General features: G+C 42.0%; 1 protein-coding gene across 1 annotated transcript in view; it reads left to right on the top strand.

Moving 5' to 3' along the window:
* The first annotated feature begins 529 nt into the window (after nucleotides 1–529).
* The window catches only part of itga3b (integrin, alpha 3b), a 52955-nt gene continuing 32887 nt past the window's right edge, over nucleotides 530–20597 (top strand). Inside the window, exon 1 of the mRNA XM_071392094.1 lies at nucleotides 530–925. Coding sequence (XP_071248195.1) covers nucleotides 750–925 — 176 coding nt within the window. The 5' untranslated portion in view covers nucleotides 530–749. The remainder of the gene's footprint in view (nucleotides 926–20597) is intronic.

A 20597-nucleotide genomic window follows, 5' to 3' on the forward strand; every position in this document is an offset into this window, starting at 1 on the left:
AGTCATGGGAAATAGACTGGCCAAACTCTTCTGGGATTATGCCGCACGTCTTTGTTTATAACATGGAATGAATCTAATTCGACCCGTGTAGAGAAATAAAAAGGGCGCTGTTTTGTGTGTGTGACATCTAATTACCAAACATTCGAGGAATATCAATAGCATCTTTACTGATATGTCCAGAGCTCGGTATGTTTGAAAGTTAGCCAAATGCATATGGTAATGGTAGAATCAAGTAGTGTGTGTGTGTGTGTGTGTGTGTGTGTGCGCGCGCGCGTGCTTGCGTGCGTGTGCGAGAGAAAGATAGAGTCCCTGCTGTGAATTTACACAACTAATTGCATAAAGTGAATTGCCATTATCAAAGTGCTGTGCACTGCAGTGCCAACATATTCTATCAAGCCAATCATTAATTCCACTGACCACTCACTGTATGCTTCCAACCTACCGGAAAGAACTGGTGAAAGTGCTTAGGCGACAGGTTTGAATTGTGTGTGTAGGCTACTTGTTCAAATGGGTGTGGAGGAGCGGACAAGAGGGAGGGGAGGGAGGAGAGGCAGACATCGACACCTAGGCAGTGGCAGTTATATCCACAAGACGAGAGGGGATAGACGTTTCTCAATGGAGTGCGTATTTTGAACCATAGCCTGTACAGAGACCTCCGCGTGGTATACATATTTTTTCAATCCGGCGTTGATCGTGGAGCTGCGGATCGTGGAGCTGCGGGAAGGCATAATTGCGCGCAAGGAATAAACATGGCCCCAAGTCTATATCTCCACGGGGCCTTGGCTGTGTTTTGTGTGACTCTAACCTGCAATGGATTTAATATAGACTCACGGTTTCCAGTTATCAAAGAAGGGAAAACCAAGGGCAGTTTCTTTGGATTTGCTGTTGCCCTGCACAAACAGACGGAAGGGTCCACAAAATACCTGTGAGTATCCGCGGTGTACCTCCTATGCAACTGTTCTATCCTCTTCAGGCGCCATACATTGTGGCGTTCCACTGATCATTCGATATGGATAGGTATACTTTGTTTAGAAACGAAATACAAGGAAAACAAGCTACTTAGAAGTTCCATCTGTTCTTGCTCTTTAAAACACTTTTCTTCCTTTCATGTGCAAGTCTTTAATGTCGGAAAGGTTCCAAGTTATTTGAAACTTCAATTGTTTTTGATGTAAAGCCTGTTTAGATTAGCCCACTTTATGAAGTTCACTGGAACACCTGTCCAAAATAAACGGGTATTAGCGCCGTGTTTTATATTCTGCTGGCTGCAATCTCATAATTCAGTGCAATTTCAACATGTCAGACACCTGTCCGGACTCTGGAACCAGCGATCCTATACTTTCATTCAAGAGCTTCTTATTTGGTCAATCGTACAAAATGCTTAATTTATATAAACATACATAGCATATAATCTAGAATAACAGGTTTAAAAGAAACATAGGCTATAACATAGACTTCAGCGACCGTAGCCTACTGTAGGCTGTCCTTGCTTGCGTGTACGCAATTCATGAAATATGGTCCGCCAATATCGCTACACCTTTTTGTACGGATAAAGTGTAGCCAATACCTGTATCCAGAAAATATTTACGAAAACCCCTGAGAAGAAGCCTACATTTATAGTGTAGGCCGACATTACGATCACTCACATTATTTTCCACGTTTCCTCAACTTTCTTTAATTTCAGTTAAATTGTTCTCTCTGGTTCGTACGTGTGAGAGAAACAATGGGTTCGGTGCCTGTGGTTAAAAGCAGAACGTGCTGCTCAACGAATAAGGCTTTGTCCCATTATGATAATATGAATGGTCCTAAATTGATGATGTTATCCCTCGTTGGCTGTCATGACAATCCATACCCGTCATTCTACACAATGGTTATTACAACGCTGTAAAATGTTAATAATAATCAACATGGCACTGATTCTTGTACCCTGATCTGAACAAGAAATTATAAACTATAAACAGCTGCAGAGCTGTTGAATAAGATCAGTACTTAAATGCGTGTTACTTATTGAGTGGGCTGTGTTTTATAGCTGCAGGCAGAGACTTCACGCTCATAGGGGGCACAGATTTTTTTTTTTATGGGTTGTTTCTCTGTAATTCTACTAGCCACCTAGCAATTTTATGAAGTTGGCTTTAGCTAGCCCAGATAGGTTCCCAATCTCCCAACCTCATAACTAGTTACCAAGAAGCCATTTCAGGCTATCAATCAAGTTACAGTAGCTAGCTTCTCTAACTATCTTAGCTTGTAGGCCTGCTGCCAAGGTTGGCAGACTTGAAAGCAAGCGATAACTAAATGTACTGAAAACGACTCACATTCCTTTCAATCTTTTACCCAGTTTCATTAAAAAAAGAACTACCAGTCAGGAGGATACAGACAGCTCATGCTTAGATATGCAGAAAAATATACATATATATATATATATTATCCAAGAATTAAGCACAGTGATTATGGCTGTTTCAGGTGTTTGAAAAATGCTAAATTCTCCAATTTACGGACAAGGTAGCAGCTACTCTTCCTGGGGTCCAGCAAAATTAAGTTTATACAATTTTAAAAACATCATTACAATACATTCACAGATTTCACAACACACTGTGTGCCCTCAGGCCCCTACTCCACCACTATCACATATCTACAGTACAAAATCCATGTGTACGTGTGTGTATAGTGAGTATGTTACCGTGTGTGTGTATGCATGTGTTTGTGCATATGTTTGTGTTGCTTCACAGTCCCCGCTGTTCTATACGGTGCATTTTTATCCGGTTTTTAAATCTAATTTTACTGCTTGCATCTGTTATTTGATGTGGAATAGAGTTCCGTGTATTCATGGCTCTATGTAGTACTGTGCGCCTTCCATAGTCTGTTCTGGACTCTGGGACTGTGAAGAGACCTCTTGTGGCATGTCTTGTGGGGTATGCATGGGTGCCCGAGCTGTGCACCAGTAGTTCAAACAGACAGCTCGGTGCATTCAACATGTCAATACCTCTCATAAAGTAGTGATGAAGTCAATCTCTCCTCCACTTTGAGCCAGGAGAGATTGACATGCATATTATTAGTATTAGGTCTCTGTGTACATCCAAGGGCCAGTCGTGCTGTCCTGTTCTGAGCCAATTGCAAAAAGTCCCTTTTTGTGGCACCTGACCACATGACTGATCAGTAGTCTAGGTGCGACAAAACTGGGGCATGTAGGACCTACCTTGTTGATAGTGCTGTTAAGAAGGTAGAGCAGCGCTTTATTATGGACAGACTTCTCCCCATCTTAGCTACTGTTGTATCAATATGTTTTGACCATGACAGTTTACAATCCACGGTTTCTCCAAGCAGTTTGGCGCTTCAACTTGCTCAATTTGCACATTATTTAAAATCAAATCAAATTTGATTGGTTAGCAGATGTTATTGTGGGTGTAGCGAAATGCTTGTGTTTCTAGCTCCGACAGTGCAGTAATATCTAACAAGTAATATCTAACAATTCCACAACAATACACACAAATCTAAGTAAAGGAATGGAATTAAGAATATATAAATATATGGACGAGCAATGTCAGAGCGGCATAGACTAAAGATACAGTAGAATAGCAAAGAATACGGTATATACATATGAGATCAGTAATGCCAGATATGTAAACATTATTAAATTGACTAGTGTTCCATTTATTAAAGTGGCCTGTGACTTCAAGTCTATGTATATAGGCAGCAGCCTCTAATGTGCTAGTGATGGCTATTTAACAGTCTAAGGGCCTTGAGATAGAAGCTGTTTTTCAGTCTCTCGTTCCCACCTTTGATGCACCGGTACTGACCTCGCCTTCTGGATGATAGCGGGGTGAACAGGCAGTAGCATGGGTGGTTGTTGTCCTTGATGATCTTTTTGGTCTTCCTGTGACATCGGGTGCTGTAGGTGTCCTGAAGGGCAGGTAGTTTGCCCCCGGTGATGCGTTGGGCAGACCGCACTACCCTCTGGAGAGCCCTGCGGTTGCGGGCGGTGCAGTTGCCGTACCAGGCGGTGATACAGCCCGACAGGATGTTCTCAATTGTGCATCTGTAAAAGTTTGTGAAGGTTTTAGGTAACAAGCCAAGTTTCTTCAGCCTCCTGAGGTTGAAGAGGCGCTGTTGCGCCTTCTTCACCACACTGTCTGTGTGGGTGGACCATTTCAGTTTGTCAGTGATGTGTACGCTAAGGAACTTGAAGCTTTCCACCTTCTCCTCTGCAGTCCCGTCGATGTGAATGGGGGTGCTTCCTCTGCTGTTTCCTGAAGTCCACGATCCTCTCTTTTGTTTTGTTGACATTGAGTGAGAGGTTATTTTCCTAGCACCACACTCACAGAGCCCTCACCTCCTCCCTGTAGGCTGTCTGGTCATTGTTGGTAATCAAGCCTACTACTGTTGTGTCGTCTGCAAACTTAATGATTGAGTTGGAGGCGTGCTTGGTCACGCAGTCATGGGTGAACAGGGAGTACAGGAGAGGGCTGAGCATGCACCCTTGTGGGGCCCCAGTGTTGAGGATCAATGAAGTGGAGGTGTTGTTACCTACCTTCACCAAATGGGGAGAGGCCCGTCAGGAAGTCCAGGACCTGGTTGCACAGTGCAGGGTTCAGACCCAGGTCCTCGAGCTTAATGATGAGCTTGTAGGGTACTATCGTGTTGAATGTTGAGCTATAGGCAATGAACAGCATTCTTACATAGGTATTCCTCTTGTCCAGATGGGATAGGGCAGTGTGCAGTGTGATGGCGATTGCATCATCTGTGGATCTATTGGGGTGGTAAGCAAATTGAAGTGTGTCTAGAGTGACAGGTAAGGTAGAGGTGATATGATCCTTGACTAGTCTTTCAAAGCACTTCATGATGACAGAAGTGAGTGCTATGGGGCGATAGTCATTTAGTTCAGTTATCTTTGCTTTCTTAGGTACGGGAACAATGGTGGCCATATTGAAGCATGTGGGGACAGCAGACTGGGATAGGGAGAGATTGAATATGTCTGTAAACACACCAGCCAGCTGGTCTGCGCATGCTCTGAGGAAGCGGCAAGGGATGCCTTCTGGGCCGGCAGCCTTGCGAGGGTTAACACGCTTAAATGTCTTACTCACGTAGGCCACGGAGAAGGAGTTCTTGGTATCGGGCCGCGTCGGTCGGTGGCACTGTGTTATCCTCAAAGCGGGCGAAGAAGGAGTTAAGCTTGTCCGGAAGCAAGACGTCAGTGTCTGCGACATGGCTGGTTTTCCTTTTGTAGTCAATTTATTACAATGTTTAGTTAAGAAGGTTTAAGGTTTAGTGAATGATTTGTCCCAATACAATGCTTTTAGTTTTAGAAATATTTAGGACTAACTTATTCCTTGCCACCCACTCTGAAACTAACTGCAGCTCTTTGTTAAGTGTTGCAGTCATTTCAGTTGCAATAGTAGCTGACATGTATAGTGCTGAGTCATCTGCGTACATAGACACACTGGCTTTCCTCATGTCATTAGTAAAGATTGAAAAAAGTAAGGGGCCTAGACAGCTGCCCTGGGGAATTCCTGATTTTACCTGGATTATGTTGGAGAGGCTTCCATTAAAGAACACACTCTGGGTTCTGTTAGACAGGTAACTCTTTATCCACAATATAGCAGGGGGTGTAGCGCCATAACACAAATAAGTTTTTCCAGCAAACACATTTTTACCCAAAAGTTTTCTAAGGGTTGATAACAGGCTGATTGTTCGGCTATTTGAGCCAGTAAAGGGGGCTTTACTATTCTTAGGTAGCGGAATGACTTTTGCTTCCCTCCGAGCCTGGGGGCACATACCTTTTAGTAGGCTTAAGTTGAAAATTTGGCAAATAGGAGTGGCAATATCGTCCACTATTATCCTCAGTAATTTTCTATCTAAGTTGTCAGACTTTGGCTTGTCATTGTTGATAGACAACAACAATTTTTTTTCACCTCTTCCACCCTCACTTTACGGAATTCAAAATTACAATGCTTGTCTTTCATAATTTGGTCAGATATACTTGGATGCGTAGTGTTAGCATTTGTTGTTGGCATGTCATGCCTAAGTTTGCTAATCTTGCCAATTAAAAAATCATTAAAGTAGTTGGCAATATCAGTTGGTTTTTTGATGAATGAACCATCTGATTCAATGAATGATGGAGCTGAGTTTGCCTTTTTCCCCAAAATTTAATTTACGGTGCCCCAAAGCTTTTTACTATCATTCTTTATGTCATTTATCTTTGTTTTATAGTGTAGTTTCTTCTTCTTTTTATTCAGTTTATTCACATGATTTCTCAATTTGCAATACGTTTGCCAATCGGTTGTGGATCCAGATCCATTGCTTTTGCCTCATCCCTCTCAACCATACAATTATTCAATTCCTCATCAATCCGCAGGTATTGAACAGTTTTTACAGTCATTTTCTGAATGGGTGCATGCTTATTAGTAACTGGAATAAGCAATTTCATAAATGCGTCAAGTGCAGCATCTGTTTGCGCCTCATTACACACCATTACTTTGTGCCCCTTCAGATTTTTTGTGGTGCATGACGCACCTGGCTGCAGGTGAAACAGGTGTGGCCAGGTGAGCTGTGTTACAGCCTGCAGCATGTCTGTGTGGTGAGTGCACTAAAGGTACTAAAAGGCATCTATGCCGAAGAAAATGTATCCTCAAGGGTTTAACTTATTATGGCAAAAGGAAAAGCAAATATTGATTTGCAATGGAATACCATGCCATTTCTCTCACACACAAAAAGTGTTCCTTTGCTTATATTCTCTTAAGTATGCTTTATATGCATTGGATTTTCTCTGTCTTGAACATGTACATTGCCTTCAGAAAGTATTCACACCCCTTTACTTTTTCCACATTTTTTTGTATTACAGCCTGACTTAAAAATGTTGACACCCATAATGTCAAAGAGTTCTAGAAATGTCTTGCCTACAAATTTTTACTAATTAATTGAAAATGAAAAGCTGAAATGTCTTGAGTCAATAAGTATTCAACCTCTTTGTTAAGGGGAGCCTAAATAAGTTCAGGATTTGCTTAACAAGTCACATAATTAGTTGCATGGACTCACTCTGTGTGCAATAATAGTGTTTAACATGATTTTTGAATGACTACCTCATCTCTGTACGTCACACATACACTTATCTGTAAGGTCCCTCAGTCAAGCAGTGAATTTCAAACACAGATTCAACCACACAGACCAGGGAGGTTTTCCAATGCCTCGCAAAGAAGGGCACCTATTGGTAGATGGGTACAAATAAAAAAAGGCAACATTGAATATCCCTTTGAGCATGGTGAAGTTATTAATAACACTTTGGATGGGATATCAATACACCCAGAAAGATACAGGTGTCCTTCCTAACTCAGTTGCCGTAGGGGAAGGAAACCACTCAGGGATTTCACCATGAGGCCAATGATGACTTTAACAGTTAAATGGCTGAGATATGAGAAAAATGGAGGATGGATCAACAATATTGTAGTTACTCCACAATACTAACCTAATTAATAGAGTGAAAAGAAGGAAGCCTGTACAGAATAAAAATGTTCCAAAACATGCATCCTGTTTGCAACAAGGCACTAAAGTAATACTGCAAAAATGTGGCAAAGCAATTAGTGTTATGTGTTATGTTATATATTGACTTAATTCTACTTGAAAATCCCTGGCAAGACCTGAAAATGGTTGTCTAGCACTGATCAACAACCAATTTAACAAAGCTTGAATAATTTTGAAAAGAATAATGGGGAAATGTTGCACAATCCAGGTGTGGAAAGCTCTTAGAGACTTACCCACAAAAACTCACAGCTGTAATTGCTGCCGAAGGTGCTTCTATAAAGTATTGACTCAGGGGTGTGAGTATACTTAAGTAAATTAGAATTCTATTTAATTTTCAACACATTTCCTAACATTTCTAAAAACCTGTTTTCACTTGGTCATTATTGCGTAATGTGTAGATGGGTGAGATAATTTGTATTTATTTAATCAGTTTTAAATTCAGGCTGTAACACAACAAAATGTGTAATAAGTAAGTGTATGAATACTTTCTGAAGGCACTGTACCTTGCAGTCATTATAGAACGCAAACAGGTGTTCGACACACATTACTTTCCACATGTGCCCAGGTCATTTCACTCAACTGAAGCCTTGGTTTGTGTTTTGCAATACAGTGTTCATTGGCCTTGGCCAGTAACCAATGCATGTATGTTGCTATTACCGAAGTGCTTGTATGGAGTAATTTACATAAGAAAAAGTAAGAAATAATTAGCAATTGAAATAGCATCAGCCTTCAGACTGTTCCTTTTTCATTAATTTCATTTATTTTCCTGTTTGAATGGGTGGTTGCTTGCTTCTGTAGGCAAGTTTAACTTGCTCTCTCCTAACAGCTACCTATTTGAGGCTCTAATAGAACTCCCTCCAAACAGCAAACACTGTTGTCCTTATGTGTGCTCTTTGAAGAACCCTAGACTACCTCAGTTGTATTTAGGACTTCCTCTTGCCAATTAAACTGGCCATATCGTTCTGCAGCATCCACGAGAAGTTTAGTTCTTTTGATCTCTGAGTTTTGTTTTGTGCTCGTCGTAATTGCTAGTAATTTATAGCGTGCACTAAGCAGGAAAGAGAATTGTAAACCAAGCCCTGCACTTCCTGTGAGCTAACAGTGGAAGCGCAGAATTGGGAATTGATGACTCCAGCCTTCGTCCGATTAAAGGCTCCGCCTATCTGTTTCATGTGCTCTAAGTGGTGGATTGATGTGTTAAACTGAGAGTTCGTTCTTGGCCAGTCAATGCAATGGATGGCTGTGTCCTGCTGACACTAGATCGATGCACCATCTTTGCTCTGTCCCCTGAGGGATGGTGTCATCGTCCAGAAGTTGCAACATAAGAAGGGGACCACATGGCCATGGTAACGAGGCTGGAGGCCTGTGGGACTTGGTGACAAGGCCCCCGTTTGGAGCTGTAACAGATTTATCAGTATAGAGGAGCAGAAGGAGTGGAAGACCCTTCAGCCAAAATGTCATCAATGGTTTCACCTTAGTGCAGCATTATTTACACTCTGAGCTTAACTCCTTACCTTCAAAAGAGCCCATCCCACTGAAGTCATGATAGATTTATAACAATGCATACATAAACTAGAAATATGTTCTGTAAGTATGTTAGATGAAATATCAGTCTTTATTCTATGCCATTGGTGCAAATAATCTGAACCAGCATGCTTTTGTAACATAGTATACCGTATTTACTGTAGGATAAGTTAATTTGGCATGCTTTTGGGACAATTCTGAAGAGACACAAGAATGTTTAAGTTAGGGGGATTTCAATGTCCTGTCTGTTCCATCTCTGTGTTGTCTTTACAGTATGGGTCTGTCTAGTCTCACCACAGTAAGGACTGAGTGCAAAGTTGTTCATTACAGACATTTCCTCATTACTAGAGAGAGAGTGTGAATATGTGAAAAATGTGTGAGGGCTTAATAAAGCAACCAATCACGACATGTATAACATTTAAAGTGGGCATTTGTGTATGTATGTCAGGTCAAGGATTAAGGGGTTTCGAGACAATTTGTCTCATGCAATAGAAAAGAGCTGAGATGGTTTAAAGCAGTGGTCACCAAACTTTTCTGAGCTGGGATCACTTTCTTAGTCAAAATGCAGGTCAAGCTCCAGTGTAGTTAAGGTTAGGGTTAGGTTTAAAATCACATTCATTTAAAAAGATAAATTGTAGAAATAGGCGGGGTTTATGACTTTGTGGCTGTGGTAACTAGTACCGACTCAGTCTCAGCGGAGAGCATCAGAAGGTCCTCCTCTCACCGTTGGACCATCCCTCACCTCATCCCCCTTCGCTAATACTGACCAAAAAGGGGAAACCGTCTTCGAGCTGATGGCGAAACTCGAGTCACACTGCATTATTTCTGGCTCATGCAGAAATTCATGTTGTTACTCCTATGACCAGAGAAAGTGAAATATGACTCACTATTAAAAATACACACAGCCGCTAATAATAACAACCCAAGCCTATCAAAACACTTTTCTACTCATTCATTGAAGCTGCAGTGCTGGTTGCAGCGCGAGTGGAGAAGCGCATTTCATAACAGTGTTGAATAAAAAGTGTTGACGGGTGCTGAATACTTAAACATAAACTCACTCATAAAACAGCAGCTCTTTGCCGTATTCGTTGGCAGTTTCTCTCTAGTCATGGTTTTAGACGTTTTGTAATCACAGTATCAACTTAATATGCTGTGTGCTAGATGGAAGCTGCGGAGTGCAGACACGGTGATCTGAGCAATCCGATTGGCTAGCGGTAGGCCTATACTGTAGGTGCACTTGATTTTCTCTCCAGGCACGCCGAGTAGGCGGAATTTGTATCTTCGGACACATGAAATGGTTCAAAATGGGCACACTTCGCCTACCCGTCGTGCAGGGCAGCTGGAACAAGTGCACCTACTGCTAACAGTGCGAGACAGAAAAAAAGAAGGAATGCAAGGCTTTATCGCTGTTGTTTTTATATAAATTTTTCGTGATCGACTAGGAATGCCTTGGAGTTGCCAGTCGATCGCGTTCGACCATGTGGTGACCACTGGTTTAAAGTGAATGCCATCATCCAGTTTGACTGATTCCAGGACAGTACTTAAACTCAGGTGAAGCAACGAGATTTGAGAGTTTTTCTGGCCATTGTGGAGAAGCTTGATGGCGATAGAGAAAACCCAGACCCCCCCCAACCCAAGACAAGATCTGGTGCCTGGATAGCGTTTCACGTTCCTCACACAGTACCTGTACCTGTCTGAAGCCAAATATGGCACTCTTCCCTGCACCCTCACCCCTCCCTTCCCATCACATTCACATCCACCACCCACTTCAAGGAGGGAGGAGGTAGCAATGCTGTCAGCTGGTCTCTGATTGGCTCCTTTCAGGCCTCTGACCCTTGGTATGCCTGGAATGTTTCACCCTTCCCTGTACACTCGACTTGCCAGGTTGCAGGTTGGGACATGGATGAAATGAGTTTGGGGGGAATTCACAATTCAGCAACTCTTGGATGTGTCTTCTGTCTTCTGTCTTGTTCAACCTTCAACAGTAGACCGACAAGCTTGTCTGTCACTTCTCAACCTAGATTAAGTTTATGAACCACTGTACTCCTAAATAGGCCAATCAATGGTCATAATTCCTCAAGTCTCCAAGGCTTTTAATCAGAGGGGAGAGGTGCAGTTTAGCCATCTCATCTCTGTCTGAGGGCCGTGGCCCCTGGCCATGAAAACTCTGCCTTTTAATTTGATGGGGCCTTCCCCTATTTCTCTCCTCTCTTCACTGAGGTGTAAAGTACTGTAGATTGCTGTCAGACCTTTTATAGACAAACTGCAGGTTCGCGAACAGATTTCCATGTTTGAAAAAGCATTGAGCTTCGGTTCAGTTCAGTTCACTTGCAGTACCTTCAGAAAGTTTTCCCTCCCCTTGACCTTATCCACATTGTTGTGTTACAGCGTGAATTTAAAATGTATTCAATTGAGATTTTTTTGGTCACTGGCCTACACACAATACCCCATAATGTCAAAGTAGAATTATGTTTTTAATTGTTTTTACAAATTAATAAAAAATCAAAAGCTGAAATATCTTGAGTCAATAAGTATTCAACCCCTTTGTTATGGCAAGCTTAAATAAGTTCGGGAGTAACAATTTGCCTAACAAGTCACATAATAAGTCACATAACAATAGTGTTTAGCATAATTTTTTAAGGACTACCTCATCTCTGTACCCCACACATACAGTGTCTTCAGAAAATATTCATACCCCTTGACTTATTCCACATTTTGTTGTGTTAAAGCCTGAATTCAAAATTGATTAAATATATGTTTTTTCTCACCCATCTACACACAATACCCCATAATGACAATGTGAAAACATGTTTTTAGAAATGTTTTCAAATGTATTGGTTGTCTAGCAATGATCAACAACTAATTTGACAGAGCTTGAAGGATTTTGAAAATAATAATGGGAAAATGTTAAACAGTTCAGGTGTGGAAAGCTCTTAGAGACGTACCCAGAAAGACTCACAACTGTAAACGCTGCCAATGGTGCTTCTATAAAGTATTGACTCAGGGGTGTGAATACTTATGGAAATTTGCTATTTTTGTATTTCATTTTCAGTAAATTCGCAAAGATTTCTAAAGACATGTTTTCCTTTTTTTCATGATAGGCTATTGTGTGTAGATGGGCGAGAGAGAAAAAATCTATTCAATCCATTTTTAATTCATGCAAAATGTGGAATAAGTCAAAGGGTATGAATACTTTCTGAAGGCACTGTGTGTCACCTCCCTCTCTCGCTGTGCTTAGGCTCTATGTAAAACAATATGAGGATGAATTGTTGTACATTACACACAACTGCCTGGCCTACTTTTTTCCTTCCAATTAATTCTCTGCTGCCTGAGAACTGTAAAATATGGACTAACAAAAGAATTAGGGCAGAAAAATGTCCTTCCACATGGTGGCCAAACGAAGAAGACGGGTTTGTTGGACTTGGCTGGGTTCCAACATTTCTTCTCAGCGTTCCGGTTGTAGGCTTTGTCTTCAGAAGTAGGCCTTTCAAAGCACCAACATCATGCCACAGTGACAAGACTGGCTGATAAGTGACGTGCTGCATGTGTCCATTAGGCCCACATACATGTATGACATGATATTCTATTCAGATAATGTTTGCTGTTAAATCTTTGTGACGGAACTCATCTCAAGTTTTTATTTATTTATCAGAATTGCATCAAATATATTTAATGAGTCACTGTAACCTAGTCTTTATCCATGAAGTAATCTCTTGAAATAAGACCTTAATTGGAAGTCTCAGCAGCTGTGAGGTGTAAATGATGATTCTTTGATGCAGTTTAGGGGAAGTGTGATTTATTCATGTCAATAGTTGTAGTCGTCAGCGCATTAGCCTTCTATAACTTTGGCTCTCTCTGTTGTCTAACGTTGTAGTGCATTAGGACATTGGCAAAATCAGTGCCAATGCCATTTCCAAGAAATCTTTTAAAAAAACACAGTAATGCTGAAAATGTATGGGATGGAAGCTACTTGAACTTGTAGCATTGAATCGACAGAAGGATTTATCATTTTTCATTAGTTTAGAGTTTAGAATATGAGCAGTAATTATTAGCCTACACTCTTAGAAAAAAAGTCTCTAGAACCTAAAAGGGCTGTACCCATAAGGAGAACCCTTTGAAGAATCCTTTTTGGTTCCAGGTAGAACCAATGATTTATATGTACACTAGATGACTGATAGGGAGCGCTGTGCTGAAGCCACTGTGCCTCCATCTTGGCACTCCCTACCATTGTACAAAATATTTTGGAACCTATAGAAATGCATTTATTAATATCTACATTTGATTTTGCCACATTTATTATATTACAGACACCTTAATACTTTTAAATTATATTATGTTAGCTAAATATAAGTAAATACATTGCAAATGTATAGAGTACCAGTCAAAAGTTTGGACACACATACTCAATCAAGGGTTTTTCTTTAGTTTTACTATTTTCTACATTGTAGAATAACATCAAAACTATGAAATAACACATATGGAATCATGTAGTAACCAAAAAAGTGTTAAGCAAATCAAAAAACATTTCATATTTTAGATTCTTCAAAGGAGCTACCACTTTCAATATAATTTGATTTGTTTAACTCTTTATTGGTTACTACATGATTCTATATGTGTTATTTCATAGTTTTGATGTCTTCACTATTATTCTACAATGTAGATAATATAAAAAATAAAGAAACAACCTCTCCCTGACCGAGTCTGTAATATCTACATGTTTCAAGCAGACCACCATAGTCCCTGTGCCCAAGGAAGCGAAGGTAACCTGCCTAAATGATTACCGGCCCGTGGCACTCACGTCGGTAGCCATGAAGTGCTTTGAAAGGCTGGTCTTGGCTCACATCAACAGCATCCTCCCGGACACCCTAGACCCACTCCAATTCGCATACCGCCCCAACAGATCCACAGATCACGCAATCTCAATCGCACTCCACACTGCCCTTTCCCACCTGGACAAAAGGAACACCTATGTGAGAATGCTGTTCATTGACTACAGCTCAGCGTTCAACACCATAGAGCCCACGAAGCTCATCACTAAGCTAAGGACTTTGGGACTAAACACCTCCCTCTGCAACTGGATCCTGGATTTCCTGACAGGCCGCCCCCAGGTGGTAAGAGTAGGCAACAACAAGTCTGCCACGCTGATCCTTAACACTGGGGCCCCTCACAGGTGTGTACTTAGTCCCCACCTGTACTCCCTGTTCACCCACGACCGTGTTGCCAAACTCGACTCCAACACCATCATTAAGTTTGCTGACGACACAACAGTGGTAGGCCAGATCACCGACAACGATGAGACGGCCTATAGGGAGGAGGTCAGAGAATTGGCAGTGTGGAGCCAGGACAACAACCTCTCCCTCAATGTGAGCAAGACAAAGGAGCTGGTGATGGACTACAGGAAAAGTCGGTCCGAACAGGCTCCCATTAACATCGACGGGACGGTAGTGGAGCGGGTCGAGAGTTTCAAGTTCCTTGGTGTCAACATCACCAACGAACTATCATACCAAGACAGTCGTGAAGAGGGTACGACAAAACCTTTTCCCCCTCAGGAGACTGAAAAGATTTGGCATGTGTCCCCAGATCCTCAAATGGTTCTACGGCTGCACCATCTAGAGCATGGGTGTCAAACTCTGGCCAAATTTGGCCCGCGGGGTAATTATATTTGGCCCGCGAGACAATACCAAATTACTACTAGAGCTGGCCCGCCGGTATTATACAGCGCATTCACCGCTAATACTACGAATCCCATAATGCTCTGCTGTTGTTTTCGCGCGCCAATCAGGACAGGACCCAGAAACGCCCTCTCCTCTGTGACAGTAGTCATAGCAACATAGACGCTACAACTGTCAGCGCGCTATCCCTTCCCAAAAATGGCGAAAAGAAAGGCAGAAAACAGGAGCTTTCTGGACAAGTGGGAGGCAGAATATCTGTTTACATATGTAAAAGACAAACCTGTTTGTCTTGTTTGTGGAGTCAACGTGGCTGTAAGTAAGGAGTACAACATTAGACGACACACATATTCAATGTTAAAGCAAAACTTGTTTGGGTCCATATTAAAAGGTTCATTTGTTCAATGTTGGCCCGCGACTTTGTTCAGGTTTTACATTTTGGCCCACTGGGTATTTGAGTTTGACACCCCTGATCTAGAGCATCCTGTCCAGTTGCATCACCGCCTGGTATGGCAACTGCTCGGCATCTGACCGTAAGGCGCTACAGAGGGTAGTACGTACAGCCCAGTACATCACTGGGGCCAAGCTTCCTGCCATCCAGGACCTATATAATAGGTGGTGTCAGAGGAAAAACCATAGAATTGTCAGAGACTTTTCTCTGCTAGCGCACGGCAAGCGGTACCGTAGCGCCAAGTCTAGGACCAAAAGGACTCCTCAACAGCTTCTACCCCCAAGCCAATTAATCAAATCGCCACCGGACTATATACATTGACCCCGCCCCCTCCCTTTAGTACACTGCTGCTACTCGCTGTTTATTATCTATGCATAGTCACTTCACAAATCACCTCAACTAACCTGTACCCCCGCACACTGACTCGGTACCAGTGCCCCCTGTATATAGCCTCATTATTGTTATTCTTATTGTGTTACTTTTTATTATTATTGTTTACATGAGTCTATTTGGTAAATATTTTCTTAACTTTTCTTGAACTGCACTGTTGGTTAAGGGCTTGTAAGTAAGCATTTCACGGTAAGGTTTACACTTGTTGTATTCGGCGCATGTGACAAATAACGTTTGTTTTGATTTGATTTGAAATCCCTGCAATGAGTAGATGTTTCCAAACTTTTGACTGGTACTGTATCTTTTTAAGAACATTCCTTAAAGTATAATGTTACTGTCCCCACTACACCCCCCCAAAAAATACTTAAATACATTTAATTGAAATACTGTAGAATTCCATTCATTCCTATGGAGGACTGCTCCTACTAGGGAGTGCCAATATGGCCGACCGGTGGCTACAAAGCCTCTCAATACATAACATCATCAATCCAGGGTTTATATACAGTACATCATTGGGTTCAAACCTTTTGGTTCTAGGTAGAACCCTTTTGAGTTCTATGTAGAACACATTACACAGAGGGTTCTACATTGGACCCAAAAGAGTTCTACTTGGATCTAAAAAGGGTTCTACCTGGAATTAAAAAGGGTTCTCCTATGGGGACAGCCGAAGAACCCTTTTGGAACCCTTTTTTCTAAGTGTACACCTGTCGACAAAGGATGTGTCCTGTGTCTGAAGTATTATGAGTCAGGGGTGCAACAACAGGAAATATTAATTATTATGTGGATTATAATTAATGGATATTTTTGTAGGGGTTGCTACATTTTTATTAAAAAATTAAAAAAATTAAACCTCAAATACACTACAAGATTCAAATTAAGATCCTACATCTGTACACTGTGATTAGTTTAGACAGTATCTCATAATGGAACAAAAATTGTCTCTGTTTATGCTGGATCAAATTTGCTGTAGGCCTATTTACTTTCATTTCCTTGGTATTTCATTGGATTTCTGAATGTATTATGACTATCCATTGCAATGAACAATAATCATAATGGCATTTACGATCCGTATCAAATTGCTTAGAGATAGCATGGCATCCCTCAGTGTGTGGAGCATTAGAATGAATGACATTCTAATAACATGTTATAATGAATGAACCCCAGCTGGTCATTAGTCCCGCCCCCCCACTATCGCCCAGTATCTCTACCATGGAGAATCCCTCTAGAGGGGCTTTCACTAGGGACTACCTGCAGAGACGACTCTGCTTCTACCCTACAAACACAGGAACACATCCTCTGTCCCCTCTCTGGTTGTATAAACAGGTTTAAAAAAAGCATAGAGTTACAACTTGCCAATGGTGCCTTAGGCCCCTAATGGGGTATATATGGTCGCCAAGGGAGCAACATGCTGTCTTTCACTCTGCATGTCATTCTTCATCTCAGGAAGGGTAATGTGATATGGACGGAGAGATCCGTTTACACTTGGCATGTCTCTCTGCACCTCTCTCTCTACGTTGTACAGTTGGGAGATACTGTAGTTTGGCTATGTATGAGACGACTGGTCTGGTGGTGGCCCATTTAATGAACACAAACAAGCTGTGTCAATATGTCTCCTGTTAAACAGCGTACAATATCAGTAGGGTTACGTGCCGTCTCTATTTCAATGCTTTTCTGCGGTTATTCTTGCTAGTTGAGAACGGAACTCGAGAAGCTTTCAAATGTAACTAGTGTGATAGGTTAGTAGGCTACGTTACATGTTACCTGTGACAAAAACTTTGCGGTCTTCAAGTATCATACAAAGTTCACACCGAAACAATCCATTCTATCCGCACACTCAAAGCATAACGACCATTTTCAATAGCCAAACGCGCTAACATGGCATTAGCCAGGTGCAAACAGCCTTTAAATAACCCCCTGAGCCGTCCCACCTGTATCCCTCCATCATGGCTGAACACTGTGGTCAAGACAGGTTCAATCAACTCAGGGTTAACTTGCTGGAAATTCCACTATGTGAAACTTCACGGCTTTGTGGGGGCAGTGAGTGAGGTGGAAGTGGCTGCTCCTGGTTTGCTCAACGCGGGCCACTGATTTTGCGGCCTTGTAAAGATTTGAGACCCTGAGGCCAATGATCTCCCAGGTCAACCCAGAAACACATGTCCAGACTCAAGACTTGCAGCTGTGGGGGTATGATTCAAACAACGTTTTTTTCTGAGGTTCCCTTGGGTAAAATAAAGTTATTCTAAGTCAATAGATCAGTGTTATGCGTCTATAGTGGTAGGGTAGGGATGAGGGAACCCCTTGATGGTCACCCTGTGACATCACTCAGTCTGGTAAAGCACTTAGGTGTGAGACATAGTGGAGTGAGGTGTTCCAGTGCTTTAAGGGCCAAGCCATTGATGTCAATGGAATTCAGTCCCTGCTTAAACCACATTCCGTGCTTGTTGTGAGGCCACTGTCACATTTGACTGTTACAGTAAAGGGTATGTTGTGTATTATGATAGAGTGAACAACCACACTCTATTTATTTCACAGGCTCCAAATGAGAGTTTGCTCTCCTGTCACTGTTTGACCAATGACACGCTCAGCGGGCCGGTATAAACCGGATTCGTGCGGTTTTCAGAGGAAATGGAAAGAGACTGTGACGCGGCATCCGCTTTTGGACTTTAAGAAGGGGACACCAATGATGGCGGATAAATTAATATGCAGTACCAGTCAAAAGTTTGGATACACCTACTCATTCAAGTGTTTTTCTTTATTTTTACTATTTCCTACATTGTAGAATAATAGTGAAGACATCAAAACTATGAAATACACATATGGAATCATGTAGTAACCAAAAAAGTGTTCAACAAATCAAAATATATTTTGTATTTGAGATTCTTCAAAGTAGCCACCCTTTGCCTTGATGAAAGCTTTGCACACGCTTGTCATTCTCTCAACCAGCTTCATGAGGAATGCTTTCCCAACAGTCTTGAAGGAGTTCCCACATATGCTGAGCACTTGTTGGCTGCTTTTCCTTCACTCTGCGGTCCAACTCATCCCAAACCATCTCAATTGGTTTGAGGTCGGGTGATTGTGGAGGCCAGGTCATCTGATGCAGCACTCCATCACTCTCCTTCTTGATCAAATGGCCCTTACACAGCCTGAAAAAAGTTTTTAAAAAGTGAAAAAATATTCAGTTCCGGTCTACTTAACAGGGTGGGTCTCCCATAGACATCAATGCAATAGTAGCCGGGGCTGGTCTACTTAGTTCACTGACTTTCAGTGAAACAGAAAAAAACAGTGTGTGTGTGCTTACACCCCTGTGTGTGTGTTCGTGTGTGTGCGTGCGTGAGTGTTTGTGTGTGCATGCGTGTGTGTTTGTGTCTGTGTAGGCCTATGCACGTGCATGCGTATGTAGGTCTGTGACTGTGTGAAAGAGAAACCAGAGGGGGTTATTCAATGTCCCAGTCATGCGAGGCCTAACATGAACTGTTCCTCAAACATGTCTTTGTTCCGTGTCAGGGGGATAGTGTGTCATTTCCTCCTGTGATGTACAGCACCGTATTAAAACGCACGTATCCTTAACGTGTATTTCCTGTCCGATTAGATGGACCCCTCAAGGCATTGTTGACATTGATCCCAATGATGCATTAATTAATTTCCTGTATCCCCGGCTTTCACTGGACGCATTGGATGCGTCCTAAATGGCATCCTATTGCCTATGTAGTGCACTATATAGGGAATAGGGTGCCATTTGGGACGTGTCCATTGCCTTGTATGCATATCCAAGTGTCTCCTGGAATGTTGTCTGAAATGTCTGACACCATTGTGAAGAGAGATGTTTGACAAGCGGAGTGATGTGAAAAGTGCCTCTGGAAAGAGAAGACTGGAGAAGAAGTGAGAGGGGGAAGCCAACAAAATGCTTGGTCAACTCTCCCCTCAGCAACCTAGCATCAGTGGCAGTCAGCTAGCCTGGAGATATCTAGCTGAAATTTGATCTAGACCCCTGTTCCGTGGGTTTATCGAGTTCAAAAAAGATCTTTGGCTGGTTTTTGGTTGCAAGAAAACTAGCATTCACCAGAAAACTAGCATTCACCTTCAAATTATGATGTTATTTTGACTATATCCTGTTATAGTTACAGAGTTGTACACTATCTATACACTGCTATCTCTTGTAGTTTTTGAATGAGAAACTGTATTTCAGCCACATGCTGCCACAACAATGACTATTTTATAGTAGGTGGTTCACCACTAAACACCATTCAACATCCAGGGATCATTCACAAAGTTAATGCAAGTCACTACTGAGTGCATTGATGATGTCATCACTTTCATATCTGGAGGAAGTAGCATGATTTCAGTGTTTCTTATCTGCATAGGGTCATTCAATTAAATCATGTGAGTGCTTTTGTGTATTTGCAATGTATTAATGAGGTTGAGGACCTTTGCTTCACTACGATCTGGGTGGAACAGGTCAACTAAGTCAGCATTGATACCTAGGGGATCATAGGAGGTGAATAATGTTGTAGGCGTGTTTGTCTGCCGACTAACCACAGTTCCAAAGGCAGCAGGTGTTTCAACTAGCCTGTTTCAACTAAACTGTTTGCCTTGTCAAGACTCATCTAAAAGCTATGTGTGTGTGCACAAAGAATGTGCTAACAGCTAGGTGTGCACACCGTGAATATTCCGCTAGCAATGTGTACCCTCGTGGGTTTGTGTGCGTTCAAAGAAAAGACAGGTATTTGCTGAAAATACATCAATTACAGAGAATATTGAGTTCAAATAGCCCCCCCTATATAGAAAATACGTATTCCTCTCTCTCTCTCTCTCTCTCTCTCTCTCTCTCTCTCTCTCTCTCTCTCTCTCTCTCTCTCTCTCTCTCTCTCTCTCTCTCTCTCTCTCTCTCTCTCTCTCTCTCTCTCTCTCTCAACCACCCACCCACCCACCCACAAACACACACACACACAGCGTTTCATCTCAAGCGAGGACAGGATGCAGATGTCCCTTTCCAGTTAGGGTAGAGTCGGACTGTGTATTCCTGTAGCTAGCATTTCAACATTACCGCTCTTTCA

This window comes from Salvelinus alpinus, chromosome 3, assembly GCF_045679555.1.
Source record: "Salvelinus alpinus chromosome 3, SLU_Salpinus.1, whole genome shotgun sequence".
NCBI classification, from domain to species: Eukaryota; Metazoa; Chordata; class Actinopteri; order Salmoniformes; family Salmonidae; genus Salvelinus; species Salvelinus alpinus.